This window comes from Amblyomma maculatum, chromosome 6 (genome assembly GCF_055883805.1).
Source record: "Amblyomma maculatum isolate TAMU_Amacu chromosome 6, ASM5588380v1, whole genome shotgun sequence".
NCBI lineage: Eukaryota > Metazoa > Arthropoda > Arachnida > Ixodida > Ixodidae > Amblyomma > Amblyomma maculatum.
Genome location: NC_139349.1, coordinates 8,005,508 through 8,025,582, shown reverse-complemented (window position 1 = coordinate 8,025,582; position 20,075 = coordinate 8,005,508). Strand labels below are relative to the sequence as shown.

The 20,075-nt window shown below is 42.3% G+C and overlaps 1 protein-coding gene across 2 annotated transcripts in view; it reads left to right on the top strand.

Annotated features, from left to right (window-relative positions):
- The first annotated feature begins 7 nt into the window (after window positions 1–7).
- didum (dilute class unconventional myosin) overlaps window positions 8–20,075 on the top strand; it is a 78,277-nt gene continuing 58,209 nt past the window's right edge. The window contains exons 1-11 of one of the 2 annotated variants that reach the window (XM_084605968.1): window positions 8–252; window positions 1,683–1,787; window positions 2,341–2,452; window positions 2,609–2,665; window positions 3,670–3,814; window positions 5,116–5,272; window positions 7,971–8,196; window positions 10,205–10,312; window positions 14,579–14,700; window positions 17,812–18,077; window positions 19,731–19,812. In XM_084605968.1, the coding sequence (XP_084462094.1) occupies window positions 226–252; window positions 1,683–1,787; window positions 2,341–2,452; window positions 2,609–2,665; window positions 3,670–3,814; window positions 5,116–5,272; window positions 7,971–8,196; window positions 10,205–10,312; window positions 14,579–14,700; window positions 17,812–18,077; window positions 19,731–19,812 (1,407 nt within the window). In that variant the 5' untranslated portion in view covers window positions 8–225. The remainder of the gene's footprint in view (window positions 253–1,682; window positions 1,788–2,340; window positions 2,453–2,608; window positions 2,666–3,669; window positions 3,815–5,115; window positions 5,273–7,970; window positions 8,197–10,204; window positions 10,313–14,578; window positions 14,701–17,811; window positions 18,078–19,730; window positions 19,813–20,075) is intronic. The other variant, XM_084605969.1, reaches the window with a different exon arrangement.

The following is a 20,075-nucleotide window of genomic DNA, read 5'->3' as shown; positions in this document are numbered from 1 at the left end:
GGCGGCAGCAAGGGAACCGGAGAGGGTAAACTGGGAAGGGTGTTGCAAACGTTTCTGCGGCTGGTCGTCCAGCAACTGCTCAGGCCATGTATACGGGTTAATGTAATGTTGGTGATGGGCAGGCCTTACACCTCTGTATTGAGTAGATAGCTTTTGAAAGCACCACAGCATCCATCATTATGTCATTTTCTCAACCGTCAACTCTTTAGCCTTGTAGGAGAAGACATGTCGACGTTGGAGCTTTACACGAAGGTCTGTGACTTTCATTAGCATTGCTCTTACTAGTGCTTCCTTCTAATACTTTTTGTTTGTTATTTATGCTTGATATCGTGATGCTTTCTGGAAGGAAAGCATTCATGATGGTACAGTTCATAAGCCCTGTGAATGGTTGCAAAACATAACCAGTTTCTGGAAGCTGTCGTAAATGCGCGAGACAGTCCTGACCGGTACCGCGAGTCATCTAGGAGAGACAGCTGTCATCAAGGTTTAATCGTGTGTTGGTGTCTAACTTCTTGCTCTTGCGCTCATGTCTGTGAGCCTGTTGCCTCGGTCCTACTATAGCTGTAAGGCTGTCCGTGTATGGAAGTATCGGCTGAGGCGAGGAGGCCGAATATGTGAGTAATTCAGCAGTGGGCGTTGATGATGGTCATCTCGCTGTGGCAGTGCACGCAGGGAACCTTGGTGTGCAGAATAAAAAAAAAAAAAATAAAACGAAAGCTAGCGCATCCGACATCACGCTGTCTGCAGCGATGCTTTAGTGTAGCCTAATCAGCTTCGTCTGATGATAGCTCATCACCCGCCGGCTGACAATCGGCAATTGCGCATGCGGAAATAGCTGCACCCTGCTCACGCCGTGAGCATGAAACTGTATCTTGGGATTTTCGGCATTGTTCACGTAACCATGAACGTTTGTGAGGTTCAGTTAAAGGCGTCTTGATCATTTAAAGTATTTCAAAGGTTATGCTGCTTACCTGTCTCCGCGCATTCAAGCGGCAGATAGCTAGAGCAATAAACTGTTGGTGAAAGTTGAAAGAGAAAGTACTGACTTCATCTGGGGCAAGTAAAAGGCTATAGGTCAATTTCCATTACCCTTATTTGTAATATTTTCTCCTGAAGTTGTGCATTCCTTTATGTCACATAGCCACATGATGTTTGACCTGTGTTATGTTTCCAGTGCTTACCATCCAACATACGCAGCTATTATATACATATAGAAGAGGGCCTAGGAGCGTTAGGTGTACTAAAAATAAAAATAAAATATCGGGAACTGTGTGATCATGCTGCAGGCTGCTACTTGCTGTGGTTCTGATATTTGAGAATTCGCTTCAATGAATGAGAGTTTATTGCTTATCAGGGATGAGATTAAAGTACCAATGAAGCAAGCAGAGAGAAAATATGTTAGCAACACATTTTTATTCATGACTCGAAATGACAAAGAGCTGTCATAAGTTTATGATTAGCTCATACCTTTAATGTAAGCGATGGTTGCTAATGGCAGTGTGCTCGCTAACAGAGGCTATAATGGTCCAGTACATTTTTAGCGGAAATGCTTTACAGAAATTTTCGTGTCCAGCTTGTTCTGTCTTCTTTTTGGTCCTGTTGTTAGCCCACTGGGGTAGGAAGCTCTTGCCATTTACATACTTGTGTAATATGAAGCAAATTGCTCGTGGACTTTGTTTCAGGGTGCTCGGGTGTGGCTACCAGACCCAGCAGCTGTTTGGAAGGCGGCCGAGATTGTTAAAGGATTTGATGGCAAGACACTCGAAGTGGAAGATGAAGAAAAACAAGTCAGTATGCTGCTCACCCATGGGGTCCTTAAGGACTTGTATGGTCGGGATGCTTCTGTGTGGCTATTAACACATGCGAAATAAAGCTGTAACATTTCTGCAAAGCTGCAGAGGATTCTTTGAGTATACGGAGATTGTGCTTGGTAGTCTGAAGCTGCAAATGGTAACATATTCGCGAACATTTGCCTAGCTGATGCTAATTAGATTTTACTGTGCAGAGCTTGGGTGATTTTGTTTGTCTGTCAGAAATCATTAAAAGGCAATTTTAAGGCTACATATTTTTTCTACATTGAGAGACTCGTGAAGAAGACTGGAGGCCATTTTTAACCTCTTCTTACATTTCATTGTGTAATCACTTGGGTTTGGGAAAAAGTTGGTGTTAGATGATTGTAATAGCTGGCAAAGCGGTAACTAAAACGCTGGCACTTATCACAAACCAGTTTTGTGTACATGATATATGTACTTTTTGTTTTGTGTGTGTAATCAGATATTTACCACTTTGTAGTACAGTGTGCTTCAGGTAGGGCATACAGAGTTTTATCTCTCATGGCAGAGGGTTGCTCTCACCATTGACACGCCTGAAAAACTCCCACCACTTCGCAATCCAGAGATTCTCATTGGCGGAAACGATTTGACATCACTCTCATACTTGCATGAACCTGCGGGTAAGTTTATTGCTTGTTTTTAAATTTTCTTGTTTTCACTTGTGTCTGTGTTGCATAGCTAGTGAAAATAAATAGGCAGGTGCCATGCATTGTTTGATTTGTTACAGTGCATAAAGTGGAAATGCTTTACAATGTCCTTTCTTTTTTTTGTTTCAGTTTTACATAACCTCCAAGTGCGATTCTGCAATAACAATGTCATATACACATACTGTGGTAAGAAAGTCCTTTCCTGCCCGTTATTTTACTGGTATTTATTTTTGTGGTGCCAGTGAAAGTTTCTCCCTTTTACAATATGCTTTATCTGCAGCATTAGATAAGGGCGGTTCATTGCTTTATTATGTGTTATCTCTTAGGTTTCATGGCTGCTATTGTAGTAGGGTAATTTGCTCAATGATTGTACCTTATGAAGGGATACTGTATATGGAATGCAGGTTGTTATGCTGAAATGGACTGGTTGGTACATTGCATGCAGATTCTGCTGGACACAAGTGCTTGTGAAGAGATACTGCACAATCTCTGTAGTACTCGTGTGGAGAGAACTTAAATATGACTGTGCAGCATTCTTCATAAAGAAATGCTTTAAAGGTGCTCTTATTGGAAATCAAGAGCATAAGCTGGAAATAAGGGGCTCAAGTATACCTATCTGCCATATTCACCCGCAGCAGTGGCGCAAGCGCTCGGCTACTGATTTGGAGTACATGAGTTTAGTCCTGACTACGATGGCTCCGTTTTGACGCAGATGAAATGATGAAGTGCCACTCTGCTCTACGTAATCGGGGCATGCTAAAGATCCTCAGGTGGTCTAAATTGATCCGGAGTCTTTCACCATGAGATCCTTTATAAACGGAGTTGCTCCAGGACGTTAAGCCCTTTGTACCATACCATATTATACTAATTTCTTTTTATCTTCAGTGGCTGATTTGCCTAGCTTTTGCACCTTTCCAATTTAGAAAGTTAACAGTCGGTCATGTGATGAGTGACCGTGTCATGTGACTTTCCCCATTTCACGAGTAGAGAGGGTGGAAGGAAGGTGGAATTCTTGATGAAAGCAAGTCTGCTTGTCAAAATGTTGTTAAGTGGACGGAGACATTCCCTCCTCAATCATTTTGTATTGTTTCTGTTATCTTTCTGTGCTCGCTGGGTGAGCCATTATGCTGTGCACACCTGACTGTGTCAGCTTATTAAAACTTTCTAAATTGTTTTTCTGTATGTCTCAGGGATCGTGCTTGTGGCCATCAATCCTTATGAGGAGCTGCCTATTTATGGAAATGACACCATCTTTGCATATCGAGGGCAAGCTATGGGGGACTTGGACCCCCACATATTTGCTGTGTCTGAGGAGGCTTACACCAAAATGGAAAGGTTTGTGTTTCGACATTTTTTGTGCAAATTTCTATTTCTTTTTTTCTTCTTTTTTTTTTTGGACAAATAGTTTTTTCGGTTAATGAATTAGACTTTTCAGTAAATTAATGTGTCATTACTGTGTGGTCAGAAGTGGCCCAGAGTATGTTCTGGCATTTTTATTATCACAAACAGTTCATTTGCAGGCAATTAATATGAAGGTCATAGTATGGCTGACAAAAATTCCAATAGATGTTTCCTTCTAAGAACTGGGTTGACGCCCTGCTTGAGCAGTAGGGCGAGAGATCATGTGGGCTGCGTGTTGATGGCAGTGATGGAATATGGTACTCGTTCATGATGCTTGTGCATGGTTTCGTATCAATGTTCCACACGCAGTTGGTAAACCTTTTCAAAATACTAGTGATGGTAGTGGCAAGCTAGTGATAGTAGTGAACAAACAGTGCCTAGTTTTCAGGCGACGATGAGGTGGTTCTTCCCGGCCAGTAGAGGCATGTAAACCTATTGTAGCGATAGGTCACAACGGTGCGGATTATTTTGACAGTGCTGTCATCACATTGCACCCCCGTTCATTTTCAACTTTGACCCAGGGTGACTCGTTCTCAACAGGCAGCTATAGCTACGCCTTGTTTGTCAAAAGCTCTGATCTTTCAAAAACTGAATGTGGCATAATGTTTTCATTTTCTCTCGGTTTAAATTGAAGTATAACTCCTAGTTGTATATTGTTACTGACGTTGCTCATTTTCTGCTGCATTAGCTAAACTATTAATATTACATCATCTTTGTCCTTGCCACCTGGTAACAGAGTAAAGTATTTGCCAGATGATAATTTTTTTTTTTTGTATGAAGTGGTGCTTACACATATAAAATGTCTGAACGTGCAGCCATGAATGCTATTTACCGCTTTCTTCTTGGGGGTCGTCATACTGATATTTTCACTATTCACCATGTTCTCTCTTACCTTCCTAAGTGACGTCACTCAAAACACTTTCTGTTATCGCCATCTCCCCATATAGGAGCTGAGGAAATAGGATAGATTATGAAGGGAGTCTTTATTCAATGGGGAGCTCCTATTTGGAATTTCATGGTAGTGCATTATATGTATCAGAATGTAGAGCTTCACTGCACAGTTATGATTGTTTGCGTACATTTGGTGTCAGTGTTGGTCTTCATAGGGAGTTTTATAGGTAGACATAAAACACATAAACAAATAAAGGCCTTCTTTGGCTGGGTTCTCGCTATCTTATCCTGCCCAAGTCTTGTTGTCTGTTTTGCAATTGAAGCTGCATTTTGGTTCCCCCCAGAGAAAACATGAACCAATCCATCATAGTCAGTGGCGAGTCCGGAGCTGGAAAAACTGTCTCAGCTAAGTATGCCATGCGTTATTTTGCTACTGTTGGAGGATCCTCTACAGAGACTCACATTGAAAAGAAAGTACTGGCATCCAATCCTATCATGGAGGTAAGTGTACACTGGTTGCATGCTTGAACTGAGTGTTGGGTGCTGCGACAAGAAAACTTTTTGCAGTTTGGCAAAAGGGGCTGCTACAGGCATTGACTTTTAAAATGAACTTGAGCATTATCTCAAATATGGAGATAAGCATTGTCCCAGCAAAGTATGCTTCTAAGCTAGGGGTTATTTACTGTCATTTTGTGGCATGAAACGCTGGCAGGCGAGGAGTAAGGAGGGAGCAGTACAGTTTGGTTTGGTTTGTGGGGTTTAACGTCCCAAAGTGAAATAAATTTTATCATTATATGCACTGTGTGTGTAATGCAAGTTTTGGTGCATTTATTACATATATTTGGGGAATGTTGGCCATTTATGAGGAGCCAACCTATTAGAGAGTCTAATAGCTTCACCTGAGCCGCAGGTAGTATGTGGTAAGTGCTGATACCCAGCAAGATGCATGAAGCTTCACGTGTCAGAAAAATATTAATTTATATGTAAATCGTTCCCTACTAGTGAGAATTCAAGTTGCATGCAATTTACCTGTGGGGAGGGGTAGGAATAAACTTGTATTTGTCACCAAAGTTTCTTTTTTATCAGAGAGGGTGGCAAAGGGGGAGACATTCGGGATAGTTTTTTTTTTTAGTCAACTTATACATGGCAATATACGGTACACTTTCTGGGTAATAATACTTTTTGGTCTAAGACCTGCAGTATATCGAGGAAGTTGGAGAGTCTTTTTTTTTTTTTTCTTATTAATTTATTAAGCTTCAAATTATGTAATGTTCTGTATAGAAAGGCCGTCAGTGCATACGGGCACAAATTTAGTGCCACATCTTAATCTTTCATACCTTTTTAAAGAACAGTGTGTCCAAACAGAGGTTAGTGTCAGGGAGAATCCTGAATTGTGTTGTTAAACACTTTCAGCACTAGTTGGAAGATCGCATAAATGGGTATTGCTTTCAAATGTGACATTCTCCAAGTAAACATTTCCAGCCACTTGTGCAAGTGCACATTGATTAGATGCATTGACTACTGCCTATAGAGATTGTATGAAGGTAATGTAGTCTAAACTGAAGGAAGAAATGGCAAACTGCACCAAATAATGAAGTAAATAAATTCCTTTTGGTAAAACTCGCGTTAGAATGGCAATCGTGCATGCACCAAGCATGCTTCAGCACTTGGCACAGATGAGCCTCACGTATAACTTAATGCTGACGAAACAATATAAGCCTCCTTATAAAACACGCAAAACAAACTTTCTGTAAAGCACATTTTATTCTGGTGCAGAAAGCTTGACTAAGGGGAAAAAAAAAAAGAATTTGCTCTTTTTTTTCTTTTTTGCAACAAACACACCTTTTCCCCAAACTCTGTTCTTGGGTGAAAATTCTCTTGATTTATCCTGTATAGTTAGTCTTTTAATAGATGTCCTAAATGGAATGTAAAACAAAGTTTAGTCCATTAACCATGACAGATTTAACCTCATGTTGGTACTTGGTAGCCTTAGCTGTTTGTGGCCTAAGACCCAACACAACACACTGTTTTGCATTTATGTTATGTGTGCAACATTTCTTGAGCTGAAATTTTGCTTCACATCAGAGTTGTAGTTCTCGCCACTGTCAAGGGTAGGAAATTTTATTGCGTGCAGGGTTAGTTTTGTGTTACTTGTTTTGAAACCTTGTATTCTTACACTCTGTTCTGCATTGCACTGAAGCACAGAGGTATAGTATTATTTTAAAAAACTAGGGGTGTGCAAATATTGAAATTTTCGAATACAAATTGAAAGCAAATATGGGAAAAAATGGCTTCAACAATCAAATATCTGATCAGCAAAAAATAAAGAAAAAAATGTAAATTAAATATGAGTAAATGTTGTTCGTTTTGTTTATTCCACAGTTAACATGTGTATACAAATAAAATTAAATTAAAATTGTACAGAAGTTCATACTCTGCTGCAGAATTCTGTAAACTGGTTTTCTGTACAGGAAGGTCCTGCATGAAACTCAGGAGAGCTGTCATATCACTGCTGAATGCAGTAAGCTCTCGTCAGTCCAACCTTCATGGAGCCCAAAAAGATGTCCATCAAAAAGGCCTGAAAAAACTTTAAAAAAACATTTGCATTGCAGTAATGTTATCTGGTGAACACCTTCACTATGGCTTTCAGCATTTGAGATGAAATCAAAGTGAGAATGTTTTCCCCCGGTTTCGTCAAGTGCATCGTTTTGCTCACTGTTCGCAAGAGGGAGGCCCCTCTTCACAAAACGGCCCGTTTTGTGAAGAGGGGCCTTTCATTTGTGAAGAGGACCTTCCTGGCACTGCAAGTCTACACGGTCAAGCATTGCAGTGAAGCTCACAGAGCGGTTAAACTGTGGTGAATTCAAACAATTTTTGGTGCATCCGGTAATTTTCAAGTGCTTTCAAATTTCCAAACATCAGTCTTTTGAATACGAACATCAATTGAATAACAAACATATTCGATTCATATTTGAAATTTAGAATATTCGCACAGCTGTACAAGAAACTAGTAGGGCAATATCTTTCCTTTTGAGTTTCTTGGTGTAGGCATTCAGCAAATGATTTTGAATGCTTTTTGTGCTTCTCAGTGCTCTACAGAGTTCGTGTAATACTCCTGAATGTATGAGTATCCAGTGTTGCCTTGGCCATTGTGGTTGGTAGTGATTTGCATTTCTTAATTCTTATTGTGTTGCAACAGGCTATAGGCAATGCAAAAACAACCAGAAATGACAACAGCTCTCGATTTGGGAAGTACATAGAGATAGACTTCAACTCCAAGTTCAACATCATTGGTGCCAACATGAGGACATACTTATTGGAAAAATCTCGCGTTGTTTTCCAAGCTCCTGAAGAGCGCAACTATCACATTTTCTACCAGCTGTGTGCTTCTGCAGATCTCGACGAATTGCAAGATTTGCAGCTGGGTATGTTCACTTTAAGGTACTCATATAACCTTGTCAGGATACATCGTCACAATATCTTTGTGCAATTTTGGTGCTTGTGTACAGCAATATTTGCGGTGTAGTAGTATCAAATTTTATGATTACCTTAAATCATGTGGTCAGGGAAAATATGCAAGAGAGTTGTTTTAGAGGATCCTGGCATCATCGTGTCAGTCTTCGAGGCTACGCAAGTGCAGTTTCAAGGGCTCCTTAAAATCTTCGACGTGGTTGATTAGGCTTAGTGATTGCAGTGATGGCATTGTTTGCACCTCACACATAAAATTTGCAGTTACATTACCTTTGCTACAAAGTCAGTGGGATGCTCCTGAGTTTGTGTGTGTTCCCAAAAGCAGATGGCTTACAAAAAACACTGCAACCATACACTTTTGATGTAGACATAATAAAAATAAATACGTACCTTAAATCATGTGGTCGAGTCGGGTGTAATTTATTCATCCTTAACCCAAATATACCCAGTGTCCTACCTGTGGGGCACCTCTTTCTTCATTGTGCCATAACTTTAAAAGTTTGTTGTGTAAAACCATGCACTCACTAGTGTACGTTCAGAAGCCTCTGAACTTTTTTGTACAAGAACTCAGTTGAGTTTTTGTTGTGGAAAGAGCCGGCAGTTTTCTATGGAAGTCGGTAGATTCGACCCCATCAACTACATTGAGATTCTGCATAAAAGAAGCAAACAAGATCTGTGTAATGTTATAAAATCGTGCTGATGATGAGAAATGTCACTTTGCAATCAATATCAAAGGTCGCAGTCTTACGTAGTGCATTTGTCTAGTATCCTATATTTTACAGTGGCTCAAAATTCGTTGCTGACAAAAATATTTCAATCAATAAAAGGGTGCATTTGAATTCTGAAGTTAAAGAAATTTTATATTTAAAGAAAAAACCTTTCAGCTTTTTGTAAGTTTTAGAAATTTGCACGTATATTAGTTAAAAATACAGTAAAACATTAGTACGAAAAATTAGTATGCTAGGAAGTCCCATGGTTAAATGTAGCCTAAAGAAACAGTCTATAATACAAAGTAACTTAGCCTCAGTGAATACTAAAGCACTTTTCACTAGTTCCAGTTGTGATCAATATAAAAGCATCACGTCTTATCGCCAGAAAAATGTGATACCAGCATTAAGGAAAAACTGTGCACTGGAACCTCAGATTCGTCAGCCAGTACTGGGAGGTCATCACCCTGAGGACTAATCTAGAGTGGCCACCAAATTTAAAAGGGTCCCTTGGCCCATCCTAAAAATTGGGGGTCCTACCATACCTTGTGGCTTAACGCAGAATTTGGGGTGTTCACACCCAAAATTTTGGGCTGCCCTAGGCTAAACCCCCATCACCATTTAGAGATCCACCCGAAGAAGTCTTGGACAACCTTGCCCCACCCCTAAAATTTGGTTGGCTATCTCAAAAATTGCAGATTGGACCAAAAATTTCTTCAATGCTTTCACATTTACTGCACTTAAGTACCTCCATACACTTAAGGCTCTCCATACTGAAGAGAGCCTACGATAATTTATATACAGAAGTCTGAGCTATAATAAAATTATTGGTAAATATAGTGTCAAAGCAGCACATGTGCAAGACACATGAAGGGGAAATCGCAGTGGAGTATCACAATAGCCAAAAAATAAATAACAATGTTAGTCCATAATATCTAAGGTTAAAGAGCTTTTAATGTGGTAACAAAAATTAAACTGTTGTGCTGTGATATGATATTGTGTGGTATGGAATTCTGCCCCATTGTATATAATTTCTCATATGCCATTTGCAAGCATAATGTAGATTTTTTTGTCATGGCTTTTTTTCTGAGCTATGCATATGCTTGTTTGCATGTAATTGCAATTCAGTGCTTTTCTCTCTGGACATTTGAAGCCTTCTAGCTTTTGAATTTTTGCCAACTCACTTTAAGAATATCTTTATGACTTTCTTGTTGGTTGGGTCGACAGCTGCAGTGGTTTTTTGTGTGCATTACAGGTGACCAAACTATATTTCACTACACAAACCAGGGTGATTCACCACACATAACAGGCATCGATGATGCAAACTCCTTTCAGACAACCAGAAATGCATTCACACTCCTGGGTGAGTAAATGTTTTTGAGATTACAATAGACAGTAGTGTTCTTGCTGAGCTTCCTTAAATTCCAGCTAATCAAGTGCATATCACCTGTACTATAAATTTTAAATCTAACTCTGCAGGTTTGGTTATACTCACATCACTTGTATGTCCTCATCAGACGCGAATTAAAAAACAAAAACAAAGGGAAATTTCAGACTCTAACAGGGACCCAGACTGAGCGAAATCGATAAGAACATGCTTATTTAGCCAACAAAACATTTCTGCGATGTGCAAATTTGCACGCGTGATGCCTGAAGGCCGCAAAGGTTGTTGGTGACCACCTACATAAAGAACAGTTAGTTTCAGTCAGTCTTAACGTTATAAAGATATTTAATCGTATGTATTTTAATTGCCTTTCAGTTTTCCTGCCTCAGTGGCTGCTACTTTTTGGTGTGAAATTCATAGTAGCAGTCCTTTGCAGCACTTTGGCAGAGGAAAACTCATTTGCGACAGCAAATTCGAAACTTTGAAATGCAACCAGTGTTTCAGCACCTTTTTATAAAGTCAGATTTCAAGTGAAGGGGTCAGTGGTTGTTGCAACTAACCCTCTGTAGCCGACAAATATTTACTGTCTTCTGGGTATTGCTGTTTTTTAAGAATTGCTTTGTGGGGACCCTCCCTGTAAAGGGCACTTTCTGTTTGTCTGTACTTCTGCTTTTTGTGAGGGGCTTCAATTCAAGACGTTTACTTCTGACAACGTGAGATATGGTGTCACTTTCCAAAGCCTATTCTTGAGTGGATCCTGCGGAGCATCGATGTCAGTAGTACTCCTCAGAGCTTGAAAAATCGTTTGGATGTCATTGCATCAGCGATACACGGTATTTCTTGTCTTGCCAGTATATTTGTATCCTCAAGAATTTCAAGACTGCCATGCAAATCATAATGCCTGTGAAAACTGAGTTAGTTCTTTCATTGTAATATTTAGCTTGATTCCATCTCTTTGCAATATACAAACGTTGGTGGAATGTCCTTGGCCGTAAAAAAAATTCTCTGAGAAGTACTGTATAAAGTAGTCGAGTGGATCAACAGTCGATGATTCTCGGTTAACGGTGCAACTGGATGCCCAGTTTACCCTGTGAAAATCCACTTCACTGTAGATTTATTTCTTTTGGCTGGTGGTGGTTGAAAGTTCTCTTTATCATCGCTTCTACTTTTGCTGTGGTCTATTTGCAAAGAACCTCTATTTGAAGCACCCTAGAAATGAACTATTAAAGAACTAAATAAGTAAAATCTCGGTGATACGAATTTGGTTGATAAGAATTTCGGGATGATACGAAATAATGAAATTCCCTGGCCAGAGTGCATTGTGTACAATGTGTAAAATTTCAGATTGTTTGAACACACTCCCGCGTCACAACGGATGATACGAGCGTGGAAACTGCAACTGCAACCTTGACCACTACGCACCGCCCATACATCGCTGACTCCGCGGTTGCCAGCCGCGCTGCATGTACACATCACGAGCAGTTTGCGGTGACGCGTGGTCCGCACTGGCGATGTGCGATCCGCCCGCCTTTGTGCGGCGCGTGGCCGACAAACCGCAGACGTCGCAACCGCCGTAGCTGGTGGCGGCAGCGTACGCGGCGGGTGTGCATGGCCGGACATCGCTGGCTCCGCTGCGGTGCATGGCTGACAAACCTCAGACGTCGCAACCGCCGTAGCTGGCGGCGGCGGGTGAGCACGGACCGGACATCGCTGGCTCCGCAATCGCGATCCGCGAGCAGTTTGCGGCGCCGTGCGGCCCGCATGTCGCCATCTCCAGTCATGCTGTACGCGCCTCGAGAAGTAAGCTGAAGCGGGCAGATCGCATATCGCCGGCATCGCGATCGTTTTCCACGCCGCGAAAGGTTTGCAGCGACGCGCAGCCGTAAGTAGTAGTCAGCGGCGGCGGGCGCGCACGGGCCGCAACATCGTAGACTTCGCGACTGCTAGTCGCGCTGTACGCATCGCGAGCAGTCTGCGGCGCCGTGCGGCTGGCACATCGCCATCTCTTGTTGTGCTGTACGCGGCGCGAGAAAACGCTGGAGGCACGCGACCCGCGCCTTGCCGACGTCGCGATTGCCTGTCGCGCTGTGTGCGCCGCGAGTGGCGAGCTGTGACCGCACGACCGTAATAAACCTTCTCGGACATAAACAGATCAATCGGCGCGACTGCCTTTCCCATGCTTCTGCATACTTATTTTGCGTTCGTTTTTATGATACAAATTTTTTTGCGACCCCGTGAAATTCGTATCACCGAGGTTTGTACTTAAGAGCTAACGTTCAAAATTGCTTTTGCTAACTGCAGTTTTGGCAGATTCTTCGAATTCATTGCTTGAGATGTTTGTCAATGCCTTCTGGCAGTGTACTGAGTGCTCTCTAACACCTAGAATGCATAAAATGTACAAATTGTGCACTGCCACTTGGAAATGAAATAAACAAAAAAAAAGCAATGTTATGTGGGAAGGCAGCCTTGAAGTGCCATGTGTAAAATTGTATGCATGCATTTTCAATTCAGAACAGAGAGCCACATTAAACAAAAACCACAAAACCTTCTCTGTTGGGAAAAGCTACAACCTTAAGTGTTAAACTGATATGAACACTATTTTTATCATAACGTCTTATATTTCAAAAACAAAAACGAATTGCAGTGCACTGACGTGCAGGGCCTTAGCAGGAGGAGGCATTTATCTTGACTATTAGAGGGGCATGGACTAGGGGGAGCTAGATGTCTGTTCAGAAGGCATTTTTGAGTGCTGCTGCTACTTCCTAGCCCATTTGAAACAAGGACGGGAGTGCAGAGTGGTGCCAAATTTGATGTGTACAATTGCACGCCCCTCTGCTTAAGGGGTTATATGGCCAAACTATGTGTTTTTATTCATTTTGCATGTATTGCTCATACTACTTTAGAACCCTACTTGGATATAGAAAAAACTTGGATATAGTAAAGTGAAACTGAAATCCCAGTTCATCTTCTATAGACGACTGTACATTTACCCCCTTTATAGTAAAGACATTTTTGGTGAAAATTGTTATAGTAAAGTGCGTCTGGCCACAGTGACAACTTTCCATGAAATGGCATCGCTGCACGTGCACCCGCGCTACATAGAATCGCGAAGCATATTTTTCTGGGGAGGGGGGCTTTACCACTAAGTGGCACTCAGGGAAAGCCAACTTTACTACGCCTTGGAGCTGTGAGCGAAAGCATGCAGCACGTAGGAAAAAAAAAGTAAAGCTATCTACAAACATGGAAAGAAGGCGGCGTGGTCCATTCAGAAAATTAAGAAGAGTAAAAGTGCAGCAAGGAATAGGGAAGGGAAGAAACGGCCGAACATTCGCAGCATTGGGCAGCACGAGGCAGAGGTGGCAAGAACTGGAGGCGGGGCATGTGTGGTTTTGCAGCGATTGACTGCCACGCGCATTTCTCATCTATTGCCTTTTAAAAGACAAACAACGGGAAATGGTGCTGTGGTCATGCAAGGCATCGGACATGAAATCAAACTCTGTTGTATTCATAGCCATATTACTTACCTTCATGCTTAAGAGGTACTTCTACAGGATGCAAACAAAGAATCTTATAATTGAAGGAATGGCATGAAGAGACGATAAGAGAGATGGAAGGTGTTTTAGTTTTTTTTTTCATTAAGCAACAAGGCATGTTCAGAAAGTAGTCATTTACTTACCTGAGGGCATTTTTAGGACCATGTCATCACCAACAACTGATATAGTAAAAGTTTTTACCGTTCCCAGTGACTGCTATAAAGGGGTTTCTACAGTATTTCTCTTACTATCTCTTTCTTCCACGGCGGTAGCTCAGTGGCTACGGCGCTTGACCACTGAACCCAAAGACGCAGGATCATATCTTGGCCGCAACAACTGTTTTATGATGGAGGCGAAAAGCAATGTGTCTGCGTAGAGTGCGATGTTGGTGCACCTTAAAAATCCCCAGGTGGTCGAAATATCCGGGGCCCTCCACTACAAGTGTCCCTCATAGCCCGAGTTGCTTTGGGTGTTAAAGCCTGTAAACTAAACCATCTTGTACTGTTAGTGTTCTATATGTATTATTTTTTTGTAAAAAATTGGCTGTTCACATGTGGTTGTGGGAACCTTTTTGTTCTTTTTTTTTTTTTCTGCATGTACTTAGTTTCTGTTTGCTTATTTCAGTAATTTGCAGGTGCTCTCCTTTTTTTGGGCCATTCATAGGCATTTATGTTATCTTACTACCTTTTTTGTTGTGCTTACACTGTTCCAGGGTTCACAGAAAGCCAGCAGCAGATGATCTTCCGTATCCTGGCAGCCATTCTGCACTTGGGCAACGTGGAAGTTGTGCAGGGTGGCGAACGGGGTGATGATTCAGAATGCTGTATGGTGCAGGTGAGAACCTGGTCATCTCTATTTTGGGAGCTCAGTTTACATGGTTTTAAATTCTCACAGGTGGCATTTTGAATGCTTCTGAGCCCTTTGCAATCCAAATTGGAGCAATTGACAATTTAGCTGAAAATCTGTGTGTTTGGGCAGAATCTCTCTCTTATGAGCATACTGTTTCACATTGTATGCAGATTCTTTTTGAAGGTAGTGTGTGTAAAATATTGCTGAGCTGCTCTTCTGTTATCCTCTGATCTTCTTGTGAAAGGGGTCTTAGTGGCTTTGAGGATTTGTCAGCTGAGACAAGAGCTCGAGAGGTCAAATATTCCCCACATTGGCCTTATTTTTATGGGGGCAAAAGGCAAAAAACACATGTGTTGCGTGATGTCGGTGCACATAAAGAACCTTATCTGGTCAGCACTAACCTGCAGACCTCCATTGTGGCACACCTTGAAAACCACGTGCAGCTCCTGGACATTGAACCTCACAAACCACAGCTTTTCCGTTAAAGGCCTGTGCTGAGCGTGTTTGAAGCCAATACAAATACAGTCGAACCCGGATATATCGAACTCGAAGGGGATCGCGAAATAGTTCGATATATCGATAATTCGATATACAAAAATCGGCTTGTGACGGCACTTACGATGCCAAAAAACGATACCGCATGTGTCGCGTAATCAATCCACTCGCATAATGAACCCACCCTCCACTTTTGCACCCCAGAATTTGAAAAAAAAAAAAATGCGTTAAGACCAGCTCGCTCATATGCAAGCGATTGAGCGATCTCAGCGACGAGCGGCAGCGACAGAGCGAAAAATTCCAAACTTGTTGGAACTGCGTCCTCCTTGCTGCTCGAGCCACCCCGACAGCTCAATAAAAGGTTTCTGTCAGAAATCACGAGCGTTTTTGCTTGCATGTGGATGGCGCGCGTCACTCCGTCTCGTCTCGGTCGTCGCATCCACAGCTCATTTCTTGGCAGCGTGCCAAGATGCTGCGCAGCGATAACGGCGGGGCGCGTTTATCTTTTGATAGCTCCTGCGGTGGCGGGGAGCGACTTGGCAGAGTGCCCGTGATGGCTTGATTGCACAAGCCTGGTTCGATTTATCACGCCGCGCTTGGGGCGGGCGTCATGATCGCAGCAGCAGACCGCGTGCTTCCGTTGATTCATACATGCAAAGATAAACGGCTCCCGCCAAAAAACAAAAAACAAAAAAAAAGGCCTGCCGCTTCTTAACGTCCGCAGCCGCCATATCTTATGCTACGTCGCGCGTACAGCACAACGATAAGAAAGGATGACTCTCGCAAAAAAGAAAAAAAAAAAAACAGAGAGCTGCCGCTTCTTAATGTCTGCAGGCGCCATAGCCATGTCAGCCGCTGCGCGCAGAGGGTTCGCAACACACGCTGGAGAAAGCGTCCGACCTCTGTCTGAAAACGAGCTGAGCTGGCTTGGCGCATGCGTAGCGCGTGCTGAAGGAGAGAGATAGCTCGGCAAAAGAATGGGCACACCCACGCACATGGCTTGCAAACGTCATGTGTTGGCGCGCGGGAAGCAATAACTGCAGATGCGCGCGCCTTTGGGGAATGGGCGCAGCGCTGTCCAGAACTGTCCCCTCTCATTCCTTCCCCGCGTGGCTTGAAAACGTCACGCGGCAAACGGCCAAGCGTGATGCGATCGTCTTTGGGGAAGGCACACGACCGGTGAAATTGAGTTCGATATATGACGCGGATTTCCCATACCTTTACATGGGATTTTCAAGGGGATATTCCGTGAGTTCGATATAACCAAAATTCGATATATCCGGGTTCGATATAACCGGGTTCGACTGTATAATGATGAATGTAAAATACCATGCTTGAAAATTCATTAGGATAGGGCTTTCAGGGCGGCAGTTCTTAAGTTTGGCAATTAAAGTCAAGCTGTTTGGCATTCTTGAAATATAGTAGGTTCCCATTCAGACAAGCTTCGTTCAGCCCATTTCTGCATATGACAAACACTACAACAGCATTTCACTGTTCATCTTTCATAGACAACTGTCAACTTTTTTTTTGTTTATAGTAAAGACATTTTTAATTAAAAAAAATTGGTTTTAGTAGAGTGCCTGGACAAGGCAGTGTACTTCTAGAAATGACATATCAGCCATCAAGCAACCTATGATCTCGAGATAATTTTTTCTTGTTTTGGAAAAAAATAGCAATCAAAATTGTTTCTTTTTTTTTTCTTTTTTCATAGCTTTACCACTAGGCTCACCAGCATTGAGGGGAAGCCAGCTTATATTGAGATTTTAATACCAAACTGCAGAAAAAAAAAAAGTCAGTTTTTTTTTTTACCAGAGGCAATTTAGAACGTAGAATCAAATTGTTCTGGTAAATTTCACCTGACCTCTGTGCATGTGAGATGCCATACCTCCTTGCTTGCTCCTCTTTGTCTGCCTTGAGTGCTGCTTTGGGAGATGGATTCTTCTCACTTTGTGCAATTCCCATGAATTTTTGAATGCAGCTGGCTGCAAAGGTGCTGTGCATTAGCACTGTATTGCATAGAATACAGAGCAGTAAAAAAGGCTCACATTCTATTATTATCGTTAATATGTTTGTTCAGTTCGGACATGGTTCTTAGACCATGCAAGTAACTATCAGCTATCTGATGACTTTTTTTTGTGGATTTCAGTGGCCAGATTGCCAGATGTCTCAAGTTTTTTGGGAAAAATTTTCGTGTAGTTGGTGGCAAATACGCGGTACCCATTGGAGTGTTTTGTACGAACAAAAAAATTTTGGCTCAGCCGGGATTTCGAATTAAGGGAGATTGAGTTCATTCAAAAAAGAATGAAAGTTGATTTGAGGAAATGAAATGAGCAGCAACTATCTCACTACTTTATGGACGCCTCAATTGTGCACTGCGGGTAGGAGGGTCGCTTTGAGGGAAAGGAGAGTTTATGCAGTAATTTATGCAGCTTACTGAATGTTGTCTTGAGCAACATGTTAAAAAAAAAAAAGAATTTAAAGTCTTTTTTTAATTCATCGAAAAAGCAGGGTGTCAGACGAAGAGAAGCACAATAACTGCAGCGGTTCGTACACTCAACTGCTCTTTTAGAGGGTTAATTAAACTTGTGCTCCTTTTTTCAGCCGAAGAACTCCCATGTTGTGATCATGTCCGAGCTGTTGGGCATTGACCAGGAGCAGATCTCAGTGTGGCTCTGCAACCGCCGGATTGAGAGCATGCGGGAAGTGATCACAAAGCCCATGACTGTCGATCAGGCCTTCTTTGCCCGTGACGCACTCGCCAAGCATATCTATGCACGCCTCTTTGACTGGATTGTCTCTAGGATCAATAAAGCGCTCTCCTTCAAGGACAAGGTGAACCGCTTCATTGGTGTCCTGGACATATATGGGTGAGCACCCCAGTTCAACTTCTTCTGTGTTGGAACAATCTAGAGATGAGCTGTGAAAGAATATGGCGAGAATGGAAACCTTCCATGGGAGGCCCAGAAATAAGGAGTGAAGGGAATATATAGATGTACAGCTTTGATCGATAGACTATTTTTATTTTTGCATATTGAAGGCTTGCATGAGGTTGTGGCTGGGGGAAGTAAAAACGTGTGACGAAATAACAATCAGCTGGAGGAAACAGATGGCAGTCAGCAGCATTTGAGATTGAATGAAAACAGAGGAAAATCATAGTAAAAACATGTCAAATGCCATTGTCTGTTACCAGTGCACGAGTGAGGCAAGGAAGGGAGCTCCAAATTTTTATACAGTCTAGTCCACTTATAACGATACCGGTTTTAACAATATATTGGTTACAACAATGAAAAGCTGCTGCACCCTCCACTTTGTATGCTTTCCATGGTAAAATAACCCGCTTACTACAATGCCCCCATGCCGCATTACCGGTTATAACAATGAAGTCTGGCTCCTGAGTGCTCGTACCAAAAGGTAGTAGAATGCGAAATCCTTGAAAAGAAAAAAAAAAAAAGAAATTCCAGCTGCTGCGCCCTCCCCGTCGCGCGCTCATACAATAGAACCTGTTCTCTGGCCTTCTCTGCATTGCCAGCCTCGCGCGCCTTTCTCCCTCTGCCCTTCCACCCCTCCGAACACAAATGGGCTGTGCCCATAGCTCTACGCCGCGCCACCGTCCGAAACACGAATGGACTTCGCAAACGTGCTGACAGCTATGCCGACAGCGTTGATCTGCTCGCTCGCCCCTCATTTTGAAGGTAGTTCTGCTGGTTCTGCGAACAGATTTGGTTGTTTGTGCAAGTTGATTGTGTCGATGTCGTTCCTGGCCACATGGTTTCTCAGTCTTGTTTGAACCACCACCGAAACTGAAGATGGCTGATCCGCCCGCTGATTATCGGACGACGTTGCCGGTGAAAGGAAAGCGCACAGCTATCGATTTGGAGACAAAGTGCAGTATTGTGAAGGACTACAAAGAGGGTAAGAAAGTGTGTGACTTGGTTAAGAAGTACGCACTATTGCAACCGACGGTGTCGACGATCATCCGCTCCGCTGAGAAGTTCGACAAAGAAAAGTCCTCACTTGACAGTGGGCGTAAATGCGTTCGACAAGGTGCCTATAAGGAAATAAAGGAGGCCCTCTACGAGTGGTTTCTTGGCGCCTGTGCCCAAAACTTGCCTATCACTGGGCCGATTCTGGCCACAAAGGCGAAGCAGTTTGCCCTGCTAATTAACTATGTGTACTTCCAGCCAGGTGGTGGCTTTTAAATAAAAGTTTGGCTCTCTCTCTTCATCCGACCATTACTTCGGGATTTATCAAGCTGAGAAGCGGCCGTAGCAACCTTCTCGTATTTTTTGCAAGGCCCCGAAAGGGGCCTTGTAAAATGTTCACTGTATGGCTGAACAGACCCTGTTGCCAGACACTTGAGACAGTGGCAGGCTGTACTATGCTATGCAAGGCTAAACCAACATATTGATGATTCCAACCAAAATGTAATTCTGTATTCCCATAAAATTTGTGATGTTCAAGATTAGTAATTTCCCTACAATTCACAATGGTGTTTTTTTTTAACTGCTTTTCTTTTGCAGATTTGAAACCTTTGAGACAAACAGTTTCGAACAATTTTGCATAAACTATGCAAATGAGAAGCTCCAACAGCAATTTAACATGGTAAGTGCATATAAAAATGGGTGTTTGTGTTGAGCCACTACTGTTATTCTTTTTTCATAGCACCTACTCTAATTGTCATGCTAATGTAACACATCTTAAAGTATCGTGCTTTAAGCATGCTCATAAGGCCTTGCCCGCTGGGACAGAGAAGGCTGTTTTAGTTTAAAATTGTCTCGATTTAGTCTGGTAAAGCTTTTATTTGTTTTGGTTGAAGTCTGTACCATTTGAGCAGTTTTTTCATTTGTTTTTTATGCCTGTCTTCA